The following is a 15,479-nucleotide window of genomic DNA, read 5'->3' as shown; positions in this document are numbered from 1 at the left end:
TGATCAAAGGTGTAAAAATATAAGGAAAATCAAAATCATAATATGCAAAACCAGCATGTGTGTGTTTGTGACCTCCTGGACAGCTCATGCAGAAATAATGAAATTTATGACTCTGCTCATGCTCTGAAATCATTTTGATATAATAATGACGCATGGCATCTTCAGTGAATAACAGCAATTGTGCAGTAAGGGTACAGAAATCCTTCTGAAGAGAACAATGTTAATAGACACATTTACTCAGTTCTGCATGGGCAAAGCATACCTGTGATTTGTATCTACAGTGCCTGAGACCTTTGTAAATGACATTTCTTTGTTCTGTAATGATTCTCTGTCACAGTTCCATAACCATATCAAAAAAACCCCAAGTAAAACCAAAGTTAAGGGTCATTGTGAATTTGGTTTTGCTTGGGGGTTGTAAAGGTCTCAGATAAGATACTTTTTGCTCATTCCCCAGGGCTACAAGGGCAGCTTCACTGTGACGGCTGGTAATAATTTCTGTGCTGAAATATCCCTGAAAGTCTCTCCTAAGCAGACACAAATCTTTAACAACTGAAAAAAGGATTAGGGGAGAAGAAGGTTTCCCGACGTTATGTCAGCTAGATGCCCAGCTGCCTTCCATTTGCACCTAAAAATATTTCCCTGCTTCTTTTTCATGGTAGATATGCAGACTAGATGGTAAAGGAGCATACTGGTGATTCAAAACCTGATGTTATTTTCAGCATAGGTCCCATCCAGCCTTGCAGCACTTAATTTCCAGATAAAGAATTCTATTGCACATTTGCTGTCAAAGTTACCTGGAAATGCATGTTTTGGGCCTGTTAATGTTAACCCATGTATTTTATGGATCTACATGTCTGAAATTCTGACTCTAGATTATACAGAAGGATGGCTTAAGCTCTTGCTTTGTATTGATAGGTATAGAAATTGAGGGTGGCTTACACATCAAAATATGCTATAGTATATTAAATACCTTCCACATTTACGAATGCTCATGAAGAAACTACTCAGAATTTTGTTCTTTCTGGTCAGTACTCTAAGGATGTGCAAATAGTACAGGACAGACAGATGGGCAGAAGCAAGGAAGGGAGAAGAAAGGAAGAAAAGAAGGGTAAGGAATTTGTGAAAGCTGTGTATGTTCTCAGTTCTGTCTGTTTAGACAGAATTTTCTATCAACTTCATTTTTTCTATCAACTTTATTTTTATTTGTTTGGCTGCAGACATTTTCTAAGTCACTTTCAATTTTTTCATCTTCATTAGTCATCTTAAAAAAGCTTCCAGGAATGTTATCCTGAAAAGTGTGCAAGGTTTCTGCAAGGCTACCGCTCTAATTGCGTATTTCATAGACAAAACAGAGACTATGTCCAGAGACTTGCCTTAAGTTTACGCCGGGCATTGAATTCTTGAAGTTTCTTTTGTGCATTGTCCATATGTGCAAAGTTTGCTGCCTTCCCTGTGACCCATGGGTGCTGCAAAGCCTGTAGAGTGGTGAGGCGTTTCTTGGGGTCTAAAATAATCAGCTTTTTAACCTGCATCACAAGGAAGAAATACAGAAGACCATTAACCTTATTCTTCATGTATGCTTACCAAGCTTTGCATCTGAGGGTTTGGGAAGCATCTTAGTGAAACACATTCTAAGAAACCAACAAGAATTTGCATTCAAGTCTTTGCATGTATTTTGTTTCTGGGATTTCTTGGTCCTCCATAAGTAACATCTGAATAAAACAGCCATTAAGGGGGAAGAAAGGAGAAAAAAATATCAAATGGTTACCAACATTTTAAGAGTATGTACCAAAGCAGCTGGCCAGTATCAGCCATAGACTTTTGTATGTCTGAACTGTCACATAAACCCTTATCCCCACTTTTGGATTTGGACAAGATTTAAACTGGATTGGAAAGTTTAAATGCCAATGTATGCATCTCATGCAGATGTGAAATCTCATGTACACATGAACTAAAAACCACTGTACAAGTATTTCTCTCTTAGTACACTCTGAAACATTCTGTTATCAAGACCAGGGAAGCTGCACCTCTGCAAACACAACACTGGGATATTTTTGGGAACAAGAAACTGCAGACATACCTCTGGGAGTGGAGGTGTTACAAACTGCTGAATACGAAGTGTGTCCAGTAAAGCTGCATTTCATGGGTTTTGCTGTATGTGTGGACAAGTGGTGTTTTAAAAATAAGATGGGTGAGGATGGAGTAAAGAAGTACACAGACGGTACTTAGCAGAGCCACACTTCTGCAACTGTCCTGACTGCACACTCTCTTGGAGCAGAGTGCAAGTGAAGGCACAGGGCTCCACCACTGCTATGTACCCAAATGTGGAGGAAGGACTCGCTTTAGGGCTCTCTGGCTTCTCTCCAAAGAGCCATTAAAGAAAGACGGTGCCCTGAAGCGGGTGCAGGAGAACAGGCATCATTGGACCCTGCTATGCACCCATGAAAGAGGTCAAGTTTAGCAAATCACTTCAACTGAACACCTCAGAACTTCCCACAGCATGGGTTTTGAGAGCCATGGGCTTCATCCTTACTTACAACTTGCTATACAGTGTTCAGACCTGAAACTCAGCTTTACTGTAGGAAAATGTTAGGGACCAGTTTGGACCAAAGATCTCTGTATAAAATAAACGAACAGCTTTGCTGCAGGCTGCTGTTTGTCTGGGTTTTGACAATACAATGCAGTAAATGATATTTTTTTGACCTTAGAAAAACTTCACATCTAACACAACAACAACAAAGTACTTTGAACTTCTACAGTTCTTCCATTTGAGGCATCTTGAAGTACTTTACAAACACTAATTATGTAGTATTTTATGGCACAGTTTGTATAATATGGAACTGCATTTGTGTCTTCAGTGCTAACGAAATAACTGAAGTGTGCAAGTTATTGTTGACTAAAAATCAAACTCAAACATATCTATCTTTGCAGATCAGTATCTCCTGGATCCAATTTACTTCATCCATCAATAAAAGAATACAGTGCAGATAGCATGCCAGCCCTTGTATTTTGCTAATGGACCATATTTAAAATGAGTCATTCCTCATTTACTGAGAAAAAGCTTAAATGGACAGAAAAAGGCTATCAGCAAAAGCAGGGTGGAGGCGGCTTCACTCCTTTTCGTATTCTTCCTCTAAAGTTCAGACTTGAAAACTGCATAAAATATAGGGCTTGTTTCTACATTCCCCTGGAGGTGGTTGCCCTGCAAGAGGAATGATGAAACATTTCAGAGCTAAAATGAAAGGCAGGCGTACATGAACACTGTGACAGCTGCCAACAGTCTGTGGCTTAGTTCACAGAAGGACCTGAACATCCATGGTTTTAAGTGCAAAATTACAGCACTGGACTGACAGGGGATATTTAACAGCACCATAATATGCCAGAGGTAATAACAAGAAAAGCAAGGAGCCATATGAACAACTCATTAACCAATTATTCTGCCCCCACTCAAAAATGGACTCTTTCTCAGGGGAAGCAACTAGCCAAATACATATCAGCAAAGATACTCCAGTCTTTTTTTGCTTTACTTACTAAATCCTTGGCATTCAGAGACACATCATCCCACCAGGGTGACACAAAGTCATATTCACAGTTTAGGATTCTCTTAAACATGTATTGATCTCCCCTTTCATCATAAAATGGTTCAAAGCCACAAAGTCTGAAAGGATAAAAATGGAAGAAATTTATGAAAGTGCAATTAGTCTTGGGTTGTTCGAAACAGTTCCCGGTATTACCTTTCCCTGATTCATGTCCTGTAGACCACTCTGGGAAACCAGACCTGGAGGTACTTATGAACTCCTAATTCTACAGAGCAGAGCAAAATGTGGTCATAAGCATTCAAAAGCACTGGGAAAGGCTGATCTAATTGTAAATTTCCCATTTTCACATGACTGTAATCGGAACTATGAACACAGGGACTTGCCATAAAAGTAGCTGTGCAACAGTTCATATCTGTTTACCTTCTACATGCCAATAAATATTTGCTAGCAGCTCTTCATTCTGCTGGCCTTAGGCCGAAGTCCCCTGGACTGTTTATCATTCCTCAGTCTGAAACCTTTGCTCACACCTGCTCTATTCTCTGAGTCTTCTCCAGTTATGTGTCTTTTTGAAGTGGGTGCTGGTTTCAGCTGGGATAGAATTCATTTTCTTCCTAGTAGCTGGTACAGGGCTGTGCTTTCAATTTAGTATGAGAATAATGTTGATAACACACTGATGTTTTAGTTGTTGCTAAGTAGCCCTTACCCTAAGTTGAGGTCTTTCAGTTTCCCGTGCTCTGCCAGTGAGCAGGTGCACAAGAAGCCGGGAGGGAGCAGAGCCAGGACAGCTGCCTGAACTAGCCAAAGCGATATTCCGTACCATGGAATGCCATGCTCGGTTTATAAACTGCAGGGAGTTGGCTGGGAGGGGCTGATCACTGCTTGGGGCCCGGCTGGGCATTGGTCAGCAGGTGGTGAGCAATTGTACATCACTTGTTTTTCTTGGGCTTTATTCCTCTCTCTCTTCTTGTTATCTCTTCTATTATAATTTATTATGATTATGATTAATTATTATTGCTTGTTCGTTAATTAATTAATTAATTATTTTCAATTATCAAACTGTTTTTATGTCAAGCCATGGGTTTTACCTTTTTCTGAATCTCTTAGATAACAATTCCTGACCTTGGTTCTACTTTTTTGGACTGTAAGCACAGAGTTAACATGTTCAGTATGGTATCAGAATCCCTGTAAATCTTTCCTGAGGGATAGGAATTAGCTGAGGAACCACATTTTATCCATGAAGTTAGAAGTTTTTATATGTCCAGTTAGGACTGTTTTTTTTACTATGATCACCAATGTACATTCTTTCATCCTGTCATTCACAAAATGTAAAAACCGTTGGCAGGTTTTAATAATCAGCCCTCATCTTTACTTAGGTAGCTTACATATTATCAAGAAATTTTATAATATCACTAAGGACCACATTTATGAATATATTGAAAAATACAGATCCACACTGCTGGCCCTGGGGAAAGCAAACTCACAGAAGTGGTTTCCATTTATATAATGTCCTTTTTTGTCATTTCATTGCACTTTAATCATGCCTGCACACATAATCAAAAATTTCAAAGTGAATTTCCTATTCAACCAGTAAGTATTCTGAGCTAAACGGAAAGTCTGATACTTTGTCTCCAGAAAATGCAACAAGCAATGAAATGATGACAGAAAAACAAGAGCAGACTGTAAAGAAGAAGACAGCAGCAAATCTAGAAAATTTGACCTTACATTTTAACTTGGTTTTATATTTTTAAACCAAACTAGTGTGCTGACTGTCCTGAAAAAGGAGACAGATGTTCCGTGAAGAAATGTGTTTTTGGGAGTGGTGTGTAGCTGTGGTTGGAACAGCTGCATCACTTTGCACTGCCAAAGAGGAGAAAACCTTCACTGTAAGCACATTCCGGGCACGCTACTAATTTCCAAGTCTGGCAGAGATGGATTAAAACACAAGCATCCAACCTCCAAATACCAGCTCCCACCTACTGCTTCAGTAGGTGGGAACTGGTCACTGTCCCTCTGCTGCTCCCCCCCTATTTGCCTGCCCCTCCCACCACCATTTCTGAGCTTGCTTCAGATGGGGTCCTACCCCCATGCTGAGGAGGGTTGTTGGGCCACTAACTGGATCAGCCCAAACTGGCTTCTGGATACCAGGTAACTGGTACCATCATACGATGAGACCATGCTTAATTAAGGCTTGCTGTGACTGGGTTGGAAGCCTTGGAAGTGATTCTTTTATTTACTCCTGAAAATATTTTCATTGTAACTCACTACTATCTTCTATTGTTGCCTTATTAACAATTTCTATGGGTATGCTTCTATCTAAAAAAAATTTCCATTTCAGCAGACAGAATTTTTGCTACGTGCCCAATCAGGTGAATAAAACTAGAGGTGTGATTTCAAATTAGATAAATTGAACCTGTAAACCACTTCAAAATAAATTAGAAATGATCAGACAATGTTTTGTGCCCTTTTAAGTGAGTAAAGAACCACCTTTAATTAAATCCATGCAATTTTGACTACAAAGTGTCTGTGTTGGTTGGCCACTATCTGCATCTCAAATATGCTGTAGTGTTTCCAATCTGCTGCTGGAATGCAAAATGACTGGTCCTCTTTGCTGTTAAAACTATAAAAGTGCCTTCCCTGGCATTAAAACAGTTATCATCAATAGACCTTAATGTAATTTGCCTCAGGAATAACTGTTTTGACAAAATATGTGTCAAAGTTTTTCTTAATCATATGATAAATCCACTTTGTATTGGTGAGAAGGTACAGTTTTATGCAAGTCTTCTGTAGCATGGTAGTTAACTCTTAGATGCACTCTATTTTAGAGGCACATACAGCAATGTATTTTTTTTTGACTGTACATAAGTCATTCATACATACTCATACATGCATTCATACATAAGGCATTCCTTCTACTGAACTATGAGACTGAGACATGCAACACTGTCCTTTAGGCTGAAGGATTAATGAATTAGTTACTGAACATGTACTTTTCTAGTCTCAGCTTCTAATCCATCAGAAACATTCATCTACAAAGCTTTAAACTCAATAGAAGAGTTTTAAAGGTGGAATATTGCTAAAGCTGAATGGAAGAGATGGACAAGTGATTTGACTAGCACCCTATTTGCCTGGCTTGTTCCTGTAGGTCAAATTGGATTTTGAGAGTGGAGGAGAGGAACAAAGGAAGTAAAGGAGTATCTGTACTGATGGTGTCCCATCCAGATCTGGAGTTCACATGCTTGTGTTTACACAGTGTTAAAAAGTGCAGAGGTTTAATGTGTCTTGGGAGCAACTCCTCAACAGCTGGAAAGTTTGGAAAGGCTGTACATAGCAAATATGTTCCAATAGGAATTTGCATTTTCTCACTTGGAGGTTGCCTACACTTAAAAGCAAGCTCTGCTTAAGGAAGGCTCTCAGTTTTAAGTACAACAGCTATCCCTCAATCACTGAATAACTAAACAAGGCCATGGCTTAATCTAGGTATCTTTGTAAAGGGACCACAAAAGTCACCGCTCCAATCTCAGGGACAGCCTTGCTGGCAAATTTCTCATCTCTGTGCCACACATGGACCACTAGAACTGATGACAAGTGATCACCTGGCAGGCAATATGTGAGATGGGATCTTCTACAGACTTGAACCAGGCCTTGAGACAAAGATTCACATTTTAAAAGCAGCAGATAACAAAACGGCAAATAGGAATATTGTAGCCTATTATTTACAGGCACCTGAAAGGAGAGCTGTGACTTATTTGAAGCTTATGTGCAGAACAAAAGATACTTTCTGATATTTCCATCAGTGTTTACATATCCTTACAAGTACTTTCAGTATAAACACTAGAAAATATAATTCTTTCTTTGCAAAAGACATAAAGAAATTAATTGTATTATTACATGCTGCATTTGCTGGACAGAGTTAATGAGTCCTAGAAGGGAAAAGATAATGGCCCAGATGTAGAAAATCCTCCATAATTTGAATGTATATGTATAAAATCTTGTTTTCTTCCCATAAAAGGCATCCTGCAAGTATTGTATACAACTACACAAGCAATCTTAGTATTGGTGTTGTCAATGGAATAGATTATTTATTCTCCCATAAAGAGAAGTGTCAATACAGCAGGAACAATCTTCCTTTCTCAATAATCTTCCTTTGAAAGATTCCATCAACGCAATAAAATAATTACAGTGCTTACCAACTAAATTAGGACTAGCCATAGTAAGATGCAGATACAAGTGCCTACCTTTAGACACAGCTGTCTGAAAATTTTGGATTGTAGTTGCAGCTTCAACTGTTTAAAATAAGTACGGCCAGCATCACTCACAGCCCTCTGTCAACAGTGTCTTTGGTTATCTTGTAAGAAGTCAAACACTTCAACATTAATCATTTAACCCAACAGACTGATTTGCAGACAGACAGTTCAGGGCTGTTCCCTGCCTCCTGGCAGAGATGCTGTGAGACAGCAACACTGATGCTGCAGCCGAAGCTGCAGCAGTGTCTGTGGTTGACACAAATGGGGCAGCTGTATTTGGGAATATTCACAGGTATAACTTTTCCTTGCCTCATCTGTAGTTGAGAAGCTACTTAGGATCATGGTATGTCTCATAGTTTGTGTGAATGAAAATGAAAACATATAATGCTTTCTGATACTTGTATGCTTGTATTTTTGCTTTCAGCTGCTATTCATTCACATTAATAGCACAAATCTGCACAGACCTCACTGCTGTTCAGCAAGAAACATTATATTTAACAATTATATAACCTGAATGATTTGCCATGCTCCTCTAGGATTTGATTTACTTAAATAAGATCACATTTAAAGTTCAGAATCATGCATTTTCCATCTGTACTTACAGGATGTAGGTGATAATCCCCAGAGACCACATGTCCACCTCAGGGCCATAGGCACATCCCCGTAGTATCTCTGGTGCTGCAGACGATAAAATACTTGTCAAGAAGATGAAAGCTGAATGCAGAAATAACAGTCACAAAGTCAATTTAAACTCCATGAACACGCCTGTCTTTTAAAAAGTTAGGGCCTGCTCCTTTAAGCCCTTAATTAGGCAAATGATCCCCTTCATTTGAGTATAAAGCAACAGAAGTCATGTCCATGCACAGCCAGAATAAAATGAAAAGTGGACTTTGGTATCAAATTGCTTTTTTTGGTGAAAGGAACCACAAAAAGCTACAGCAGCACTAGAGCTGCAATATGACAAATGAGGTGGTACTTTTCCTTCAGCATTTTAATTATTTACTTGGTGCTTTATTTGGGCTTTATTTTTGGTATTGTGTGTTAATTGTAAGGAATGATGAGACCATTTCAGGCAATTGCTTTTGCTGCAGTTCAGAGCAGGCGCAAAGACCAGGCAGTCTTGGGGGACTAGTTCTGTGACGGTAAAGAGGAGTTAATCTCTGCCCAAGAAGCTTGACAGACACACCTCAAGGAAAGCTGAGCAGACCGCTGTATCCCTCAGACAGTATGTATTGCTGCTGCGTGTGACTGAAAATGTGCCCAAACTGTGATGTGCCTACTTCAAGCACCCCCGGCCCCTGTGCCCCCAGAGCTCTTAACTCCACGCACCCTCCAGGTTTGCCTCCAACTGGGCAAGCCTCCCTGGTCAAAGCTGCTGAGGTGGCAGGATGAAAATGCCGCATCTCCAGAGGAAGAAAAGGAATTGTTCGACACTGGGGGAGGCAAGACCCTTCATTCCCTCACCTTTTGGCCACAGACAAAAATACCTAACTAATTTGGAAAAAAATAAAAAAGACACTACTGAGCTACACTTCCACATACCAGTAGCCCTTCTTCTCAGCAACCATTGTTCTGTATTAATATCCATCAGATGTACAGGATGGTAGGATGGTAGTCACGAGCTCTATGATGCACATCAGATGGCTGCCACAAAGGACTTTATTGCACCTGCATGTATCAACACTGCACCATGTGCACACATCTTCACCTTCCCACATTACACTTTCACAGCCATGATCAGCAAGGCCAAGAAGGGCTGAAGCTTCCCAAAATGTATGACAGCTCCTGCCTCAGCCTGAAGCTTTGGTTGCCCTTCTAGACTGCCCCAGGCTGCTGGCAAACTTCTGCTTTGCTCCCAGCCTGTGGGAGTTCTCCACTGGGGCAGCTAGCTCTCCCAAGGAACACGCAGCATCATCCAGGGGAAGCAAGGCTTCCCCAAGCATGACTTTAATCAGAGTGCACACAACTCCCAAACGGTCTCCAGGCAGATGGCTCAGACTTCTTCTGCTTACCTGAAGGATTTACCATGCAGGGAACACATCAAACATTTTTACAAAGCATTAATATAGAAGGCAAAAGACATGAATCTCTAAGTTTGCTACATACCATGTGTACATCTGGCAGCTGGGCAAATGCTTGCCTCTCTAAGCTCAGAGAGCTTACTCTTCTGCTAGGTAAACTGATGAACATGAGGGGCTGTTTTTGAGAAGGGATACTAGATCCCAACTCATTTAAACTCAGGTTAACCCATAGCTAATGGGACAGTCTACAAGCAAAGTAGCCAGTGCCCTCAGAGGAAGAGATGGAGATGGACCAAGAAAAGAAATGTTAACCATCATTCTCCCTGCCATGTTTGTTAATGTCACGTGAGGGGTTCTGAAGTAAATAGGACTGTTTTTCTGTTTAATGGCCAATACACTTCCTCTTTGCTCCAGGAAACTACAGGCTGGTGAGCCTCACTTCTATCCCTGGAAAGGTGATGGAACAGCTCATCCTAGAGGTCATCTCTAAGCATGTAGAGGAAAAGGTTATCAGGAGCAGTCAACATGGATTCACCAAAGGGAAATCCTGCCTGACCAACCCAATAGACTTTGACGATGGAATGACTGGCTGGGTAGACGAGGGGAGGGTGGTGGATGTTGTCTGCCTTGACCTCAGCCTTTGACACTGTCTCCCGTAAGTCCCTCACAGGTGAGCTCAGGCAGTGTGGGTCAGGTGAGTGGATGGGGGTGGACTGAGAACTGGCTGGTGGCAGAGCTCAGAGGGTTGTGATCAGTGCTGCAGAGCCTGGCTGGAGGCCTGTGGCTCACGGTGTTCCCCAGGGGTCAGTGCTGGGCCCAGTCCTGTTCAGCTTGTTCACCAGTGACCTGGGTGAAGGGGCAGGGTGTCCCCTCAGCGCGTTGCTGATGGTGCAGAACCGGGAGGAGCGGCTGATGCACCAGAGGCTGCGCTGCCAGTCAGGGAGACCTGGTCAGGAGAGCTGGGGCAGAGGGACCTCATGGAGCTCAACAAAGGCAGGTGCAGGGTCCTGCCCCTGGGGAGGGACAGCCCCAGGCACCAGCACAGGCTGGGGTGACCTGCTGGAAGGCAGCTCTGCGGAGAAGGACCTGGGAGTGCTGGTGGGCAGCAAGGTGCCCGTGGGCCAGCAGTGTGCCCTGGTGGCCACGAAGGCCCCTGGGATCCTGGGGGGCATCAGGAGCAGCGTGGCCAGCAGGCCGAGGGAGGTGATCCTGCCCCTCTGCTCTGCCCTGGTGGGGCACATCTGGAGTGCTGTGTCCAGTGCTGGGCTCCCCAGTTCAGGAGACAGGGAACTACTGGAGAGGGCCCAGCGGAGGGCTACGAAGGTGATGAGGGGACTGGAGCATCTCCCTGATGAGGAGAGGCTGAGGGAGCTGGGCTGTTTGGCCTGGAGCGGAGCAGACTGAGAGGGGATGACAGGACAAGGGGCAATGGGCACAAACTGGAATAGAAGTTCCTTCTGAATGTGAGGAACTTGTTTACTTTGAGGGTGACAGAGCCCTGGAACAGGCTGCCCAGAGAGGTTGTGGATTCCCCTTTCTGGTGGCCTTCATAATCTGCCTGGACGCAATTCTGTGCAGCCTGCTCTGGGTGAACCTGCTTTAGCAGGGGTTTGGACTAGATGATCTCCAGAGGTCCCTTCCAACCCTGACTATCCTGTGATTCTGTGATTCGTCTAGGGAACACAATGCTTTGGATGTCATCTTGCTCAGCATAGGGGCAGAAAACACTTTCTACCCTTCTTTTGCTTTTCTTATCTTTCCACCTCAGTATTGTAAAATGGCCACAAAGGAGACCAAAGATTGGTATATACACGTCTGCCTTGCTATTTGGACTGTGATTACACAGTTATACACCTTTCAAATATGATTTTTTAATATTTCTAGAAGTTTGCTTTTGATGAATGGATTTGACCAATACATTGCTGTTAGTTTAGACGTTGGCTGTAACAGTGATCATGAATCACTGCTCTGCACTGGTTTATTTTTATGTGCTACTGTCAGGAATCACTTATGCCCTTCATATTAAGTTCATTAAAAATGCAGTGTCTCAGGAAGTTAAGTTCTTTCTGACCATCTTCTTGTTTTTATTCCTTTGCATCATTTTACACATCCCAGGGACTGTAAATTGGTAAGTCTTGATGCCAAAGTATCCAGACTCCAGTATGTGTTTTTGTTGCTGTGTTCTTTCTGGAGAAGCTGCTGATAACTGAGTAGGCAGGATGTGGGAGTTGGCAGCCTGTGACTATCAATTATTCATAGTTTAATTTGGCATTTCAACAGTATTCCTCTTGGGTTTCCTCCACTTCTGGAAAGAAATGCTTGAGTATTTTCCAGGCACCAGGAATTCTGCATGGTCAGTCAACCAGGTTGTAAATCAAGTATTGCAAGTCCATGTTTGCAGGCATTGCAGGTCCACATCTGTAGTCACAAAGCTCCTTTCTTCTCTTCAAAACACAGACATTCAGCCTCAGCCCTCCCCACCAAGTTGTCCCTACTCTGAGGGCTCCTCTATGGGAATAAACATAGTTCTACTTTTATAGTATACAAAGACAGGCATGAAAAGGGCTTAATACTAACTATAGTTTTACGGCATTTGTAGTATAACTGTCAGAAAAGAAGACAATCAGAACATTAGCAGCTAATACATGAAGTACAGTTTTACAAAACTAAGCAGACTGGAATTCAGTGCTATTCTAAAGCATACTTGGCACCTGTGCGTGCTTGGTAGAGAATGTCATACAAGGTAATAGACGTGTCACCTGAATTCCATTATCAGCTGTGCTACGAGGTAACAGAGCAACTTTATGGTCTACTCCAATGTCCTCTTTGCTTCTACAGTTACAAAAGCAAATGCCAAGTCTTTAGTTTCCGTATGGCTTGGCTCAGCTCTGTCCAAAACTGAGATGTTTACCACCCAGCACACTGCTAGCAACTTGCAGCCTTGTGGAGAAGCCCATTCATGATCTAAAGTTGAGCAAGAATAGCAGAAATAGGTTCCTCCACAAGATCACACTGGGTGTTGGAAGTGAGGATACACCATGGGAAGCCCAGAAGGCTTCCCCTCGTGTAAAAGAGATGACCAGCCTCCCTGACCATTAGCTGGTTTGCTGACATGGAAGTGCATTGCAATGAAGGGCAAGTAGACTGCAGAGGCAGCCGTAACCCTCTTTTGCTGGAGGGGCTCCTCTTTTGCATATTCTGGCACTGGAGGATCCATTTCTGGCTCATTTTCTGGTTCCATGAGTCCTGGTGAGGTTCTGCACATGTCCAGGAGCTAGCTGTCCCTGCTCTGACAGTGAAGCTGTGCACAGGGGTGCTGTACCAGGAGCCTGACAGCATGCACAGGATGCCCTGCTGAAAGCTGCTAGACATTCTTCGAGGCTCCATCCAGCTGCTGGCTCCTCAGCCTTGCACAGCTCAGCGCTGCCACGGGAAACTGAGCCAGAATCCACCAGGGCTCTGCCCTGCTCCAACAGACCACCCACCTACAGGCAGGCTGAAAGCTCTCCACGGGGATGAAGCATCCTACAGGCCTGTGCTGTCCCCTCTGACCTGGGGATGCTGATGCTGGAAAGAAGTCTGCCGTGTGCAGGGGATGGCCAGGCTGGACACATCCTTGCCTGCAGCAGGATAAGCTCCACCCACAGCCCCACGGGGAGAGCAAAGTGCTCCAGCCCCAAGAGGGAACAGCTGCTGGGGCTTGGCAGCATGTTTTTAATTATTTTTTTGTGAGTTGTGTGCTCACTTTCTCTCTGCTGTGGCAGGTTATGCTTGAACTCTGTTTTTAGATTTTGGATTTGGGGGGGAGGGAGGGGTGGTGGTTCTAGTTATATCCTCTTTACATTACTGGTATCTGACATATAGCACAGCTATGACATTGTTTGCCAGACGTTATGCATACAGCAATTGTAACATTCACTCTCTGCACCACTTATTTTCTCCCCAAAGCAATGGAGAGCCCACCCCCCACCCCCTCATTTCTAATTATTCATGGACTGTTACCAGTACTGTGTTTTTTCACTTGCTTAACAAAACCTCACTCTCCCATATGAAAGTGAGGGAACATACTTTTACCTAACTATGATTCTATGGAAATGTGTTTTAATTTGAGTTATCAGTGGTAGTTTTCTTGCATTCAGATTAGACGCCTTACATTATTAAAAGCTACAAGATGGAGAAGCATGAACTAGCTGTGATTTTGGAAAAAACAGAAACATGTAAGAATAGGACAACTGAGATGAAACACAATTTCTAAATTTTGTGCACATTTTCCACAGTTTAAAAAGTAGAAACTATACTTAAAGGCCACCAACTGAAAAATATAAACTCAATGTTATTAAGTATATAATTTTCTAATTTCTAAATTATTAAAGGCATTCAAATTACCATCCTTGTGCAATACAGTGCTAAGCTTACATGTCAGACGTTTGCTCTGAAGTCACCTGTAAACATATACTTGTTGTAGTATCGTGAATGCACAGGCAAATTAGCCATTTGGTAAGCAGTGGTTCATGCCAACTCTCACTCTCTTGGTAAAACTGAAGAAAACCTACGATTTCGTTCTTACTTTGTTTAGGAGAAGAAAGGATTAGTTAAAAGTGCCAAAGCCTTCTTACTGCTGAAAGAGATGACTAGATCTACACCAGTCACCTCAGTTGACAAGATCTGACACAAAGCGCTCCTTGATATTGCACTCATAACTCTGTTACACAGGTCCCACCACAGCGTGCACCGGAATGGTCTGAGTCAAGCCTGCATTTAAAATCACGTATTTGCTGAAATTTTTTGGGTTTAGGGGATTAATTTATGACCCTACTCTAAGGAATAATTTGATTTCCTCCATCTTAAAAAAAATTACTTTAAAATAAATTCACTGTAAGCAATATTCAAATATTCATAATTGTGATTAACTGTATAAAGTTTTAGTGTTTTCATAGTCCAAATTTCTGCTGATGCCTCTCTACTATTATGTTAGTAATTTCAGCATTTTTACAACACTTGAACTTATTTCCATGCGAGCAATGAACTTGCACCGTAACATATGTTTTGATTATTAAGCTTCATTGCTAGAGAATATGAGTTTAGTAAATTTAACCCAGTACCAGTTCTGAATTTTAGCTTTTATTTCTGTTTTTAGGGGCTTTTTGAATTTTGACTTTAGGAAGAAGCATTTCAACTTGGAAAGAGAAAATGTAACAACTTCACATTAAGTGTGGCACACTGTAAATAATAAAACAACATACCACAGTACCCTGGAGTTCCACAAACAGTCTTCATGGTCACCTGATCTTCCACAATCTTGGAAAGTCCAAAGTCAGCTGTTAAGATGGTTTAGGAATATTAATGTTCTTACTCCCTTGTAAAATCACTTTTTTTTTTTTTTTTTTACACTCTGTATATAATTACGTGAGTATTTATGCATTAAATGGACAGCACTGTCATTTCCAGAGATGAAGATCAATATAAGGAATCTACCCAGACTGCAATCCAGAAGTAAAATTTGTCTGTAAAAATAAGTATTCCTGGCTCTTGCTTGACAGAAATGTAGCTCACATTTTACCCTGAAGGCTGCACAAAGCCAATAAAATGGGATGCCTAAGGGCATACATGCAGTGATCCAGAAATGCATTTTAGGTGGATATTCAGCTTCCACTCTGTGAGTAACCCAATAATCT

General features: G+C 42.0%; 1 protein-coding gene across 2 annotated transcripts in view; it reads right to left on the bottom strand.

Annotated features, from left to right (window-relative positions):
* CAMK4 (calcium/calmodulin dependent protein kinase IV) overlaps nt 1-15,479 on the bottom strand; it is a 175,300-nt gene that overhangs the window by 3,197 nt on the left and 156,624 nt on the right. For both annotated transcript variants that reach the window (XM_080371234.1, XM_080371235.1), the window contains 4 exons: nt 15,048-15,122; nt 8,386-8,461; nt 3,532-3,658; nt 1,374-1,526 (listed from right to left, as the gene is read on the bottom strand). In XM_080371234.1, coding sequence (XP_080227360.1) covers nt 1,374-1,526; nt 3,532-3,658; nt 8,386-8,461; nt 15,048-15,122 — 431 coding nt within the window. The remainder of the gene's footprint in view (nt 1-1,373; nt 1,527-3,531; nt 3,659-8,385; nt 8,462-15,047; nt 15,123-15,479) is intronic.

The sequence above is a fragment of the Falco punctatus genome (assembly GCF_963210335.1).
Source record: "Falco punctatus genome assembly, chromosome: Z".
Classification (NCBI taxonomy): Eukaryota; Metazoa; Chordata; class Aves; order Falconiformes; family Falconidae; genus Falco; species Falco punctatus.
The sequence above is the reverse complement of the archived record's forward strand: the minus strand, read 5'-3'. Positions and strand labels throughout refer to the sequence as shown.